This window comes from Oreochromis aureus, linkage group 2 (assembly GCF_013358895.1).
Source record: "Oreochromis aureus strain Israel breed Guangdong linkage group 2, ZZ_aureus, whole genome shotgun sequence".
NCBI lineage: Eukaryota > Metazoa > Chordata > Actinopteri > Cichliformes > Cichlidae > Oreochromis > Oreochromis aureus.
Window position 1 is genome coordinate 12,454,499 of NC_052943.1, and position 14,352 is coordinate 12,468,850.

At 40.6% G+C, this 14,352-nt stretch overlaps 3 protein-coding genes across 3 annotated transcripts in view; all 3 read left to right on the plus strand.

The window, feature by feature from the left end:
* LOC116336023 (protocadherin alpha-C2-like) overlaps positions 1-14,352 on the plus strand; it is a 188,698-nt gene that overhangs the window by 6,009 nt on the left and 168,337 nt on the right. The gene's annotated exons all lie outside the window — the stretch shown is intronic.
* LOC116336041 (protocadherin alpha-2-like) lies at positions 564-3,052 on the plus strand. The gene is made up of 2 exons (XM_039622420.1): positions 564-2,918; positions 3,011-3,052. The coding sequence occupies exons 1-2, from the start codon at positions 564-566 to the stop codon at positions 3,050-3,052; spliced, it is 2,397 nt and encodes a 798-aa protein (XP_039478354.1).
* Positions 3,693-10,000, plus strand: LOC116336042 (protocadherin alpha-3-like). Its single transcript, XM_039622426.1, has 4 exons — positions 3,693-6,023; positions 8,607-8,945; positions 9,233-9,362; positions 9,953-10,000. Exons 1-3 carry the CDS (start codon positions 3,693-3,695, stop codon positions 9,338-9,340), a joined length of 2,778 nt encoding a protein of 925 aa, XP_039478360.1. The 3' UTR covers positions 9,341-9,362; positions 9,953-10,000.

A 14,352-nucleotide genomic window follows, 5' to 3' on the forward strand; every position in this document is an offset into this window, starting at 1 on the left:
CTAAAGTTAGTTTCATTGACATTTTGGTCACGATAAATGGTGATTCATAATGCTTCTACTCAATCGAATATGGGTCTAGGTCATGTGGGCGATCCTCATGAAAAACCAGTGGAATTGCACGTTACCAGATATCTTGCATGCTACTTTGGTGAACGGCACTTTTTTTCTTAAATCAAATATGTGCTGCTGAATAGTGTTGGTCAGGGGTGACCTTCTTTATTCAGAAGTGGGTTAAATAACATCTTCTGAGATAATCAACATATGGAACAAAATTTAAACCCCCTGATAACGTGTTTTTCATTGTTGGAATAACGGTTTCTTTTTATACACTGTAATTTATAATTCTGTACTTCTCCAGTAACCTCTGGGTGTCAGTATTACATTGACATACTGGAGACCACTTTATCCATCCTCTCACAAAGCTTTTGTTTGCCACTGCTAAAAGCAGAGAAGACGCTTGAATCGAGCTCGCAATCTTTCCAAATCGTGCTTTATACATTATATACAACAGGCAATGAGCTAGGTAGTCCAAACATTGTTTTGTAATCTGTTGTTTGATTACAATGGAGAACGAAAAACGAAGTCGTGGAAGGAATGGGGTCTGGTTTATTCTCCATGTAGCTTTGCTGCTGTTTGTCGGGAAAGGGGCTTCGGTAGAAATAAGATACTCTGTTGCAGAAGAGGTGAAAGATGGAACTGTTGTCGGAAGTGTTGCAAAGGATCTTGGTCTTGATATCAGCTCTTTGACCAGCCGGCGGTTCCGTGTTGTGTCTGAATCTAAGGATGCGTTTTTTGATGTAAACCAGGACAATGGGGATCTCTATTTGCTTAAGAAAATCGACAGAGAGGAGCTTTGTCTGGGCAGTGGGGCATGCCTAATGGAGCTAAAAATTATAGCAGAAAACCCTTTGGAAATACACTACGTGGTTGTAGAAATTATTGATATTAACGATCACTCCCCTGTTTTCCCCGAAAAAGAACAGAGGTTTGAAATTTTTGAACAAACCATGGCAGGAAGACGATTTCAGCTGCACAGTGCTCGGGACCCCGATTCTGGAATTAACGCAATTCGTACATATACTTTAACGTCAAACGAACATTTTGAAGTAGCAATCCGTCAGAGCGATGAGGATATAATACCATTTTTAGTGCTGAAGAAATCGTTGGATAGAGAAAAAATCAACAAATACACGTTAACTGTCACTGCAGTTGATGGAGGAAAACCTCCGCGATCAGGCACCATAAATGTTACTATAATCGTTCTTGACACAAATGACAACCGTCCAACCTTTAGTCAAGAGAGCTACCAAATAGAAATAGATGAAAATGTTCAAGTAGGGACTTCAATATTTAGAATGAATGCGACAGACCCAGATGAAGGTTCTAGTAGTGAAATTGTATACAGTCTTGGAAAAACACTCAAGAAAAAAGTTTATGATATATTTGAACTGGATAAAATAAGTGGGGAAATAAGAATAAAGGGAATAGTGGACTATGAAGAAAACGACGTTTATAAATTGGATATCGAGGTATCAGATAAAGGAACACCTCCACTAACCGGTGAGTGCAGATTAATTATAAAGATAAAAGACATCAATGATAATCCGCCAGAAATTGAAATCACATCGCTTTCAAATACAGTGTCTGAGGATTCAAAGCCCGGCACAATGATTTCACTCATCAGTGTGCGAGATAAAGACTCTGGTGTGAATGGGAAAATTATTCTCAGCATAACCTCAGACTTACCTTTTGAATTAAAACCATCATATAAAGAGAACGTTTATTCCGTTGTCACTAAAGATCTTTTGGACCGAGAGAATGTATCTCAATATGAACTGACAATAAAAGCCACCGACTGTGGAGAGCCCCCTTTATCTACTTTTAAAACTTTGAACATCCAGGTAGCAGACGTAAATGACAACAGACCACATTTTCCGATAAATCCACTACACTTTTACCTGTCCGAAAATAACGTTGCTGGGAAATCAATATTCTCCGTAAGCGCAGTGGACAATGACTTAAGTGACAATGCAGCCATTTCATATCGCATTGTGAAAGAGGGCAGCCAAAATGACATTATGTCATTACTAAGTATAAACAGTGATAACGGACACATTTCCACGCTGAAAAGTTTTGATTTTGAAACGCTGAAAACTTTCCAGTTCCAAGTTGTTGCCTCAGATTCTGGAACTCCGTCATTAAGCAACAACGTCACAGTCAACGTCTTCATCCTGGATCAGAACGATAACGCTCCAGTCATCCTGTATCCACTCAGCTCCAACGGTTCTGCTCAAGGTGTGGAGGAGATTCCCCGAAACATCAACGCAGGACACTTGGTGACTAAAGTCAGAGCCTATGACGCTGATATAGGATATAACGGCTGGTTGCTCTTTTCACTGCAGGAAGTGACTGACCACAGTCTCTTTGCTTTGGATCGCTATACAGGACAGATCAGAACACTTCGCTCATTCACAGAGACTGACGAGGCTGAGCATAAACTGGCAATACTGGTAAAAGACAACGGCAACGTTTCTCTCTCAGCAACAGCTACTGTGATTGTCAAACTTGTGGAGCCCAAAGAGGCTTTTGCAGCTTCTGATGTTAAAAGTGCAGCAAAAGATGATGAGGACAGTAATGTCATATTTTACCTCATGATAACTTTGGGCGCAGTTTCTGTACTTTTTCTCGTCAGCATCATCGTGCTGATTGCAATGCAATGCTCCAAATCCACAGACTATACTTCTAAGTATTTACAAGAAGCAAATTATGATGGGACACTGTGTCACAGCATCCAGTACAGATCTGGAGACAGGAAGTACATGTTAGTTGGACCCAGGATGAGTATAGGATCTACTATAGTACCAGGAAGCCATAAAAATACTCTGGTGATGCCAGACAGAAGACGGCCATCTGAAGAGGTAGGATAAATTCATGATGATCATTTTAATGCAATTGCCTAATTTTGCCTCACCTATTGGATAATCTTTACTACTCCCTGTCGTTTTTTAAGATAATGGAAGTGCTGGCACGTGGTATTGGCGAGGCATCTTAGTAGTTTTGAGTGATGTCCTTCTATTTGTGCTGTAAATGTGTTAGCACTGTTACCACTGAACACATTTTGTTTTCCTGTCCGATGTGGTTATTGACCATCGAAGAGAGAGGGCATCGAGCACGCTGTTGTTAATGATGTGATTTTAAGACTTTTCCACTGTCCATGGTGCTGAAAAGCTCTTATTAAGGTATTTAACTGTGCTCGGTTATCACAGGGCACTGAACGATTAAGCTCTTTACCTACTACATTGCAAAGTCAGTGCTTGTGATGATGCCCTAGGATATTTTTGCCTTGTCACACGGATAGTCATTTGAATAAAAAGTGTAATATAGTAAATGACAAAAGTTTCTGTTTAGTCGAATCTGTTTTTCCCCATTTCCTACTAAATGTAAACGCTGAATGATCCTGTGGGTGTCAGTGTTACTATAAGGAAGTGCGAAATTCCACTCAGCCCCTTGTAATGTGTGTGTTTTCACCTCGGCCACAAAGAATATCAACGTTTCGATTTTCGCCTGTGTATTTTTCTTTTCGCGAAAACGGACGTCTGGAGTAAAATCTCAGGAAAACTGGATGATTACTAAGTGGAAAAATACGCGTGGATTTTATTACATATGATTTTGCCAAAGGACAAAGAGGCAGAATGATAACTTGGCCTTATCCTCTGGTTTTCGCCGCGCTCTTCTGCTGTGTGGAAGTGATTTTAGCTCAGATTAAATATTCGACTCCAGAGGATGTTAAAGCGGGAGCTGTTATTGGAAATGTTGCCAAGGATCTGGGGCTCGATGTCGGTACACTGAAAAGCAGGCGTTTTCGTATTGTGTCTGGAGCCCAGGGTACGCTGTTTGAGGTAAACCCGAACAATGGGGCGTTGTATGTACACGAAAATGTGGACAGGGAACAGCTGTGCGATAGAAATGTTGCCTGTTTATTAGATCTAAAAATTGTTGTTGAAAACCCCCTTGAAGTCCACTATGTTACTGTTGAAATAATAGATACTAACGACAATAGACCCAGTTTTGCTGAGAAAGAGAAGGTAATAGAAATAGCAGAGACCACACTGCCAGGAGCACGATTTCAGTTACCAGGCGCTCGTGACCGAGATGTTGGAGTAAATGCGGTGCAGCTTTATAAACTCAGTCAAAACGATCATTTTCATCTTGAAATTCGAGACAGAGGGGAAGATAAAATCCCTTTCCTTGTACTGCAGAGAAACTTGGACAGAGAGCGGAAAACAAACCATAGCTTGATTTTAACCGCTATGGATGGGGGGACGCCGCCAAAATACGCAAATCTGAGCCTTAATATAAAGGTTCTTGATATCAACGATAACAGACCAGTATTTTCTCAAGAGGTTTATTCCGTTACATTGCAAGAAAATGCCCCATTAGACAAGACTATAATCAAAGTCCAAGCAACAGATCTAGACGAGGGTATTAACGGGGACGTCGAGTATACTTTTGGGGGTGATATTACTTCCAGTGTGTTGCGACTATTTACTTTAGACAGACTCACGGGAGAAATTCGAGTTATCGGAGAAATTGATTATGAGACAGCCAATGTTTACAATTTAGATGTCCAAGCCTCAGACAAAGGTCAGCCGCCAATGACGACTGACTGTAGAATTATAATAAAGATTCAAGATGTCAATGACAATAAACCAGAAATAGAAGTGACTTCAATATCCAGCATGGTCCCCGAGGACTCAAAACAGGGTACCGTGGTCGCTCTCATTACTGTTACAGACGCTGATTCTGGTTTAAATAGCAAAGTCATATGTCATCTAACAGAAAATGTGCCATTTGAATTAAAACCGTCATTTAAAGAAAACATGTACTCGTTAGTAACAAAAGAATCACTAGATAGGGAAACTGTGTCACATTATGACATTTCAATAACAGCTACAGACTGTGGTGAGCCGCCTCTTTCCACCTTTAAAAAGTTGATCATTCAGGTGTCAGATGTGAACGATAATTTTCCGGAGTTCTCACATAATCCACTAGAATTATACTTGACGGAAAATAACGCGGCTGGCGTGTCAATATTCTCTGTCAGTGCATTTGATAAAGACTGCAACGAAAATGCAGCAGTGTCCTATCATATACTCAGGGGGGGAGCTGGCCGCAATGTTATGGCATCCATTGTGAATATACATCCCGACAGCGGACAAATCACCGCGCTGAAAAGTTTTGACTTTGAAACGCTGAAAACTTTCCAGTTCCAAGTTGTTGCCTCAGATTCTGGAACTCCGTCATTAAGCAACAACGTCACAGTCAACGTCTTCATCCTGGATCAGAACGACAACGCTCCAGTCATCCTGTATCCACTCAGCTCCAATGGTTCTGCTCAAGGTGTGGAGGAGATTCCCCGAAACGTCAACGCAGGACACTTGGTGACTAAAGTCAGAGCCTATGACGCTGATATAGGATATAACGGCTGGTTGCTCTTTTCACTGCAGGAAGTGACTGACCACAGTCTCTTTGCTTTGGACCGCTATACAGGACAGATCAGAACACTTCGCTCATTCACAGAGACTGACGAGGCTGAGCATAAACTGGTAATACTGGTCAAAGACAACGGCAACGTTTCTCTCTCAGCAACAGCTACTGTGATTGTCAAACTTGTGGAGCCCAAAGAGGCTTTTGCATCTTCTGATGTTAAAAGTGCGACAAAAGATGATGAGGACAGTAATGTCATATTTTACCTCATGATAACTTTGGGCGCAGTTTCTGTACTTTTTCTCGTCAGCATCATCGTGCTGATTGCAATGCAGTGCTCCAAATCCACAGACTATACTTCTAAATATCTGCCAGAGACTAATTATGATGGGACACTGTGTCACAGCATCCAGTACAGATCAGGAGAGAAGCGGTACATGCTAGTTGGACCCAGAATGAGTATAGGATCTACTATAGTACCAGGAAGCCATGCAAATACTCTCGTGCTTCCTGATAGGAGACGTCCTTCTGAAGAGGTAAGAACTTAACACTCTTTTGTAAAAGCATTTTCCCTTTCCGTTTTCGGCTTGCTTTACAATATCAGTTGTAATGGTAGCAAGTAGCATAGTGGTGCAGTGGTTCGCGCTATTACTTCAAAGCAAGAAAGTTTGGGTTTGTCTGGCTGGGTGGAGTTTGTACACTTTCCGAGCCACTGTGGTTAATGTGCTAAACACCAGCTTTTTTCCTGCTGTTTCTATTTAGATCACATTCACTGCAACTATAAAGCCATACATATACAAATAACAACAACAATAACAATAATAATAATAATAATAATAATAATAATAATAATAATAATAACAACAACAACAACAACAACAACAACAACAACAATAATAATAATCATAATAATAATCCTTTGTAGGTTTGTAGGTTTTTTCCCTTTCTTTTTTTTTCTTTGAGCATGTGTTGGGAACCTTGACTGGCTCTATTGGTAGTTGTTTATATGTCACTTTTTCCAATTAAAGTTCTGTGGGAGAGCCTGTGATCGCTATCCATGGTGCCAAAAACTATCAGGCTATCCAGTGAAGGAATGTTAAAGAAACACAATGATTGATTAATGCCATTATCTGTTGGAGCAAGTTATCAGCAAGTTTTTATGGAGTAAACCGAGAGAAAGACCGGAAGAGACTAGAACAATGTTAAAATACTAAATATCTATTGGTTGTTCGAGATCCAGTCAACTTTAATTCAGTTCTCAAGCCTAAAAGAGGATTCAATCAATGGGAAAAAGAAAAAACAAGCATATGTGGTCCTTTCTCAGCACAGCCTCTGGGTGGCACTATGAAATCAGAAAACCTTTAAGAACATTGTCCCTCCCCTTGCAAACCCTTTGTCTGAGCTGAGCAAAGCACTTGGACCAAATATACCAGCCGACAAAACCCTGTTGTTGGTTTTGTAAATGTGTGGCCGTAAGCGAGTCGGTTATTGCTCTTAGCATTAACTGTGGATTTATATGCTGTTGAAAAATGATGGAGACTCCAACAAGTCACTACTCCCGGTTTGCCTTTTATTTGGCGTTGATGCTATTTTCCGGAAGAGAAGCTTTGGCTCAAATAAGATATTCTGTTGCAGAGGAGGTGGAAGATGGCACTGTTGTTGGAAATGTTGCGAAGGATCTCGGGCTTGATGTAACCTTTTTGGGTGACCGACGGTTCCGCATTGTCTCTGGAAGTGAGGACGGTATTTTTGAGGTAAACCAGAATAGCGGGGCATTGTATGTCAGTAATCATATCGATAGAGAGGAGCTCTGTCAGGGCAGCGGTGCTTGCCGCATGGAGCTAAAAATTCTTGTAGAGAACCCTTTGGAAATACACTACATAATCGTAGAAATTACTGACATAAATGATAATTCTCCTAGTTTTCCTGCAAGAGAGCAGACATTTGAAATAGCTGAACACACACTGCCAGGGAAGAGATTTCAGCTGCACACTGCTCGCGATCCCGATGCTGGAATTAACTCTATTCGTACATATACTATAACCTCAAATGAACATTTTGAAGTAAATATCCGTCAAAGTGATGCAGGAAAGGTACCGTTTTTAGTGCTTAAGAAATCACTAGATAGAGAACAAAATAATGAACACAAGCTAGTGATGACAGCTGTCGATGGAGGAAAACCTCCAAGATCAGGCACATTAAATGTTACCATAACTGTTCTGGACAGTAATGACAATCGTCCAATATTTAGTCAGGAGATTTATCACTTGTCTATAAAAGAAAACATACCCGTCGGTGCATCAGTATTTAGAATGAATGCGACAGATTATGATGAAGGTGCTAATGGAGAAGTTGAATATACTCTCGGAAAAACTTTATGGCAGAAAGTTTATGATATTTTTGAACTGGACAAAACAAGTGGAGAAATTACGGTCAAAGGAGTAGTGGACTATGAAGACAACGACGTGTATGAACTGGATGTTGAGGTATCGGATAAAGGAACGCCTCCATTGATGGGCGAGTGTAGACTAATTATAAAAGTACTAGATGTCAACGATAACCCGCCTGAAATCGAAGTTACATCACTTTCAAACACAGTGCCTGAAGATTCAAAGCTTGGCACCGTTATTTCACTTCTTAGTGTGAAAGACAAAGACTTCGGTGTGAATGGAAAAATAATATCAAGCATTATTAATGAAGTGCCTTTTGAATTAAAACCTTCTTATAAGGAAAACACATTCTCATTGGTCACTAAGGATGTTTTGGATCGAGAGGTGTTGTCCCATTATGAAATAACAATAAAAGCCACCGACTGCGGTGAACCTCCACTATCTACTTTTAAAACTCTGCGCATTGAGATATCAGATGTAAATGACAACAGTCCACATTTCAAACAAAGTCCTTTAGAGTTTTATCTCGTAGAAAACAACGCTGCTGGAAAGTCCATATTTTCTGTAAGCGCTTCAGACAATGACTTAAATGACAATGCAGCCATTTCATACCACATTGTGAGAGAGGGGAGCCAAAATGACATTATTTCATCCCTAAATATAAACAATGATAACGGACAAATCACTGCGCTGAAAAGTTTTGATTTTGAAACGCTGAAAACTTTCCAGTTCCAAGTTGTTGCCTCAGATTCTGGAACTCCGCCACTAAGCAACAACGTCACAGTCAACGTCTTCATCCTGGATAAGAACGACAACGCTCCAGTCATCCTGTATCCACTCAGCTCCAACGGCTCTGCTCAAGGTGTGGAGGAGATTCCCCGAAACGTCAACGCAGGACACTTGGTGACTAAAGTCAGAGCCTATGACGCTGATATAGGATATAACGGCTGGTTGCTCTTTTCCCTCCAGGAAGTTACTGACCACAGTCTCTTTGCTTTGGACCGCTATACAGGACAGATCAGAACACTTCGCTCATTCACAGAGACAGACGAGGCTGAGCATAAACTGGTAATACTGGTCAAAGACAACGGCAACGTTTCTCTCTCAGCAACAGCTACTGTGATTGTCAAACTTGTGGAGCCCAAAGAGGCTTTTGCAGCTTCTGATGTTAAAAGTGCAGCTAAAGATGATGAGGACAGTAATGTCATATTTTACCTCATGATAACTTTGGGCGCAGTTTCTGTACTTTTTCTCGTCAGCATCATCGTGCTGATTGCAATGCAGTGCTCCAAATCCACAGACTATACTTCTAAATATCTACCAGAGACTAATTATGATGGGACACTGTGTCACAGCATCCAGTACAGATCAGGAGAGAAGCGGTACATGCTAGTTGGACCCAGAATGAGTATAGGATCTACCATAGTCCCGGGAAGTCATGCAAATACTCTAGTGCTTCCTGACAGGAGACATCGCTCTGAAGAGGTAAGACGTTGCCCATTATTTTTTTAATTCGTTTAATTCCTATTTCACAAACAGACGCCCTGAAACAGTACTTACTGGGTTAGTTTAACATCTATGCAAATATAAATACACGTTTTCTTTTAATTATTTTGGTCTCAGCTTTTGAGAAGTTTCCCTTACAAAGTTGAAAAAAAGTTGAGAAATGTATATTTGTGACGCGTGGGTCTTACACGTTCCCATCTTTAAATCTAGAATTAGTTAACTTATGGGCAGTATGCATCAGCTTTGTTGTTTTAACACATATCTACTTTCGCTGTGTGAAAGAAACTCTGTATAACTACTTGATGCCCATGGCGATCAAAGTATGTCAAAATGAAATTCATCCCATTCAATCTGAGTAGTGTCAGATCCATGTTTCCTAATGCTTCTTCGTGTGCATTAAGTTCTATGGCAGGAAAAAATAGTACAGTCGCTTTAATTTGTAAGGCGGAAAGAAAGCATATAGAGAAGACAAAATATATTTATAATATGAATGACGTTTTGTAACACATCTCCTCTGGGTGTCACTCTTACATCGGAAGAAAAAAATGACTCCGTCCCTCCTCTTTCAGGGCTTTTGTTTCAGATTGAGGAGGGGAAATCGCATATTAAAACCAAACCCACCAGCTGATGGACGGTTTATATTTTGCAAATATGCTATAACTTGCTGTTTGTCGACCCAGGGAGCTTCTGTGTATGTAGGTACTGTTAAATAGCTATGAAGATCACTACAGGATCACGAACGATGAAGGGTTACTGGTTTGTTTTTCATGTGGCGGTATTGCTGCTTTTTGGGAAGGAGGCTTTTTCTCAGATACGATATACGGTTCCAGAGGAGGTTGCAGATGGAACTGTAGTTGGAAATATTGCGAAAGATCTGGGCCTTGACATCAATTCCTTGGCTGATCGACGTTTTCGTGTTGTGTCTGGAAATACGGACGCCTTTTTTGAGGTAAACCAGGACAATGGGGCTCTCTATGTTCGCAAGAAAATCGACAGGGAGGTTCTCTGTCAAGGAAGTGGCGCATGCTTACTGGAGCTTAAAATTCTTGTTGAAAACCCACTGGAAATGCATTATGTAGTTGTGGAAATTACTGATGTAAATGATCATTCTCCTAATTTCTCCGAAAGAAATCAGAGATTTGAAATAGCCGAACATACACTGCCAGGAAGGCGGTTCCAGCTACACACCGCTCGTGATCCTGATGCAGGACTTAATTCCATTCATACCTACACCTTAACACCAAACGATCATTTTGAATTAGATGTCCGCCAAAGTGACGAGGACAAAATACCATTTTTAGTGCTAAAAAAGTCGCTGGACAGAGAGCAAAAATGCAACCATTCGCTTGTGGTTACAGCAGTTGATGGGGGTAAACCTCCAAGATCGGGAACCCTAAATGTTACCGTTATTGTTCTAGACAGTAATGACAATCGCCCAATGTTTACTAAGGAAATTTATGAAATTTCAGTCCCAGAAAACGTTTTGGTCGGCACCAAAATATTTAAAATTAATGCGACAGATCCAGATGAAAACTTAAATGGAGCAATTGAATATAGCCTTGGAAAAACTCTGAAGAAGAAAGTGTATGATATATTTGAACTGGATAAGTTAAGTGGGGAAATTATAGTACAGGGACTGATTGACTATGAAGAAAATGACGTTTACAAACTTGATATTGAGGCGTCCGATAAAGGAACACCCCCACTGACGGGTGAGTGCAGAGTCATCATAAAAATCACAGATGTTAATGACAATCCACCAGAAATAGAAATCACGTCACTATCAAATTCAGTATCCGAGGACTCCAAGCCTGGTACAGTTATTTCTCTACTCAGTGTAACAGATAGAGATTCCGGAGTGAACGGAAATATTATTACAAGCATAATCTCAGACGTGCCCTTTGAATTAAAGCCGTCGTACAAGGAAAATATATATTCACTTGTAACCAAGGGACTTTTGGATCGAGAAAAAGTGTCTTATTATGAAATAACAATGAAAGCCACGGATTGTGGTGAGCCTCCACTATCTACTTTTAAAATCCTTAGCATTCAAATATCAGATGTAAACGATAACATCCCACAATTCTCGCAGAATCCACTACAGGTTTACCTGTCAGAAAACAACGTTGCTGGAAAGCCAATATTTTCTGTAAGCGCGACGGATAAAGACTTGAACGACAATGCAGCCATTTCATATCACATTGTGAGGGAAGGAAGTAAAAATGATATAATGTCTTTCCTAAGTGTGAATTCTGATAATGGACAAATCATTGCGCTGAAAAGTTTTGATTTTGAAACACTGAAAACTTTCCAGTTCCAAGTTGTTGCGTCAGATTCGGGAACTCCGCCACTAAGCAACAACGTCACAGTCAACGTCTTCATCCTGGATCAGAACGACAACGCTCCAGTCATCCTGTATCCACTCAGCTCCAACGGCTCTGCTCAAGGTGTGGAGGAGATTCCCCGAAACGTCAACGCAGGACACTTGGTGACTAAAGTCAGAGCCTATGACGCTGATATAGGATATAACGGCTGGTTGCTCTTTTCCCTCCAGGAAGTTACTGACCACAGTCTCTTTGCTTTGGACCGCTATACAGGACAGATCAGAACACTTCGCTCATTCACAGAGACAGACGAGGCTGAGCATAAACTGGTAATACTGGTCAAAGACAACGGCAACGTTTCTCTCTCAGCAACAGCTACTGTGATTGTCAAACTTGTGGAGCCTAAAGAGGCTTTTGCAGCTTCTGATGTTAAAAGTGCAGCAAAAGATGATGAGGACAGTAATGTCATATTTTACCTCATGATAACTTTGGGCGCAGTTTCTGTACTTTTTCTGGTCAGTATCATCGTGCTGATTGCAATGCAGTGCTCCAAATCCACAGACTATACGTCTAAATATCTGCCAGAGACTAATTATGACGGAACACTGTGTCACAGCATCCAGTACAGATCCGGGGAGAAGCGGTACATGTTAGTTGGACCCAGAATGAGTATAGGATCTACTATAGTCCCGGGTAGCCATGCAAACACATTAGTTCTACCCGACAGGCGGAGAGCATCTGAAGAGGTAAGACGTTTTCGTGAAAACTTTAGCTTGTTTTCAGTACCAGTGTTACTCATCTAGTCACACTCAGGTTATACATTTGCTGCATGTGTTACCGTTTCCTTGAAATCACACTGAAGCAAAACAGTCATCTTTATGATATGTCCCGCTTTGCATTGTGGTGTTTTTGAAAATGAAGTGCTTTAAAACATGATTACATTTCATTTTTCACTGTAGTTACCTTTGAGACCGTTTTAATTACCAATACTATTACCGATATTATAGCTAAGCTGCAATAACCAGAATACTTTCTTGTGAATAGGAGAAGTGTTTTTGATATTACTATGTTACATTTTCCGGTTACGTTTGTCAACCTCCGCTTTCTGTTGGTGTTACAATTACAGGTATCTTTGGTAACGAGAGCAGCTATGTCAAGAGCAGCTATCGCTGTCTGTAGTGCTGAAGTATACTGTGGTGCGTTGCCGGTTCCATTCAAAGTAGGGTGTCAGATTAATATACTGTTATGTAAAAGCAGAAAAATTAAATCTTTCTTCAGTATTATTAAAAAATGAATACAAAATTCAACTGGTGAAATTCAGGGGAAAGAAATACCTCAAGTATCCTTAAGTAAGTGGATAGAACTCTTTTATCGCTATTGTCCTTAGTGACAAATTTTGCACATAAAATACATACCTGTAATGGTCCTTACTTAAAATCATCAGAAATAAACATACAGAGTTGTCCTCTTGGTGTCACTATAACATAAATGGCCATAAAAACACAGTCCCTCCCCTAACAAAGCTTTTTGTCTGGTGGTTCACAGCAAAGAATGCATAATATCTAAAAACGGGAGTCGGATGAGACCGTGGAGTGATCGTAATCGCAAATATAATTATTATAGAAACAGATTCAGGTGTTGTCGTGTGCAACTGGACAACAATGAGGAATGGAAGACCGTATCGATGCTGTGAGTGCTTCTGGGTTGCTTTTTATTTGACACTGCTGCTGGTTTTCGGAAAGCGGGCTTTGGCTGATTTGAGATACTCTGTTCCGGAGGAGGTCAAAGAGGGAACTATTGTTGGAAATGTGGCCAAGGATCTTGGTATTGACAAAACCTCTTTGACTGATCGTCGCCTCCGTGTTGTTTCTGGATTTAAGGACGCGTTTTTCGAGGTAAACCCGGACAATGGGGCTTTACAGGTTCGTAAGAAAATCGACAGAGAAGAGCTTTGTCACGGTAGCGGTTCATGCCTTAATGAGCTAAAAATCCTTTTTGAAAATCCCCTGGAAATGCATCATATTGCTGTAGAAATTGCTGATGTGAATGATCATGCCCCCAGCTTTTCTGAAAAGGAGCAGACCTTTGAAATCGCCGAGCATACATCACCGGGAACACGATTCCAGCTTCACGCGGCTCGTGATCCTGATGCTGGAATAAACTCTATCCGCATATACACACTAACGTCAAATGAGCATTTCGATATTGAGATTAGTCAAAGTGATGAGGACAAAATACCATTTCTAGTGCTGAAGAAATCTTTAGACAGAGAACAAAAGACTAAACACTTGCTAACTGTAACAGCAGTTGATGGAGGTAAACCTCCAAAATCAGGCACGCTTAATGTATCCGTTATTGTTCTTGACATTAATGATAATCGCCCGACATTCAGTCGGGAGACTTACCAAATTGAAATAAAAGAAAATGTCTCTGTTGGTGCTGTTGTTGCAACTGTAGCTGCTATAGACCCAGATGAAGGCACTAACGGAGAAATAGAGTACAGCCTGAGCAAAACATTAGCGCGTAAAGTTTATCACATATTTGAACTAGATAGTGTAAGTGGACAAATTACGCTAAAAGTAACATTAGATTTTGAGGATTCTGAGATTTATAAACTAGACGTTGAAGCATCTGATAAAGGACAA

Bases quoted from the DNA above. Each gene is read 5' to 3' on its own strand.
- LOC116336041 (XM_039622420.1), top strand. From the start codon at position 564: ATGGAGAACGAAAAACGAAGTCGTGGAAGGAATGGGGTCTGGTTTATT. The intron at 2,919-3,010 runs GTAGGATAAATT...TCGTTTTTTAAG, and splicing joins GAAGACGGCCATCTGAAGAG to ATAATGGAAGTGCTGGCACG.
- LOC116336042 (XM_039622426.1), top strand. From the start codon at position 3,693: ATGATAACTTGGCCTTATCCTCTGGTTTTCGCCGCGCTCTTCTGCTGT. The intron at 6,024-8,606 runs GTAAGAACTTAA...AAAACTTTCCAG, and splicing joins GGAGACGTCCTTCTGAAGAG to TTCCAAGTTGTTGCCTCAGA. The intron at 8,946-9,232 runs GTAATACTGGTC...ACTGTGTCACAG, and splicing joins ACGAGGCTGAGCATAAACTG to CATCCAGTACAGATCAGGAG.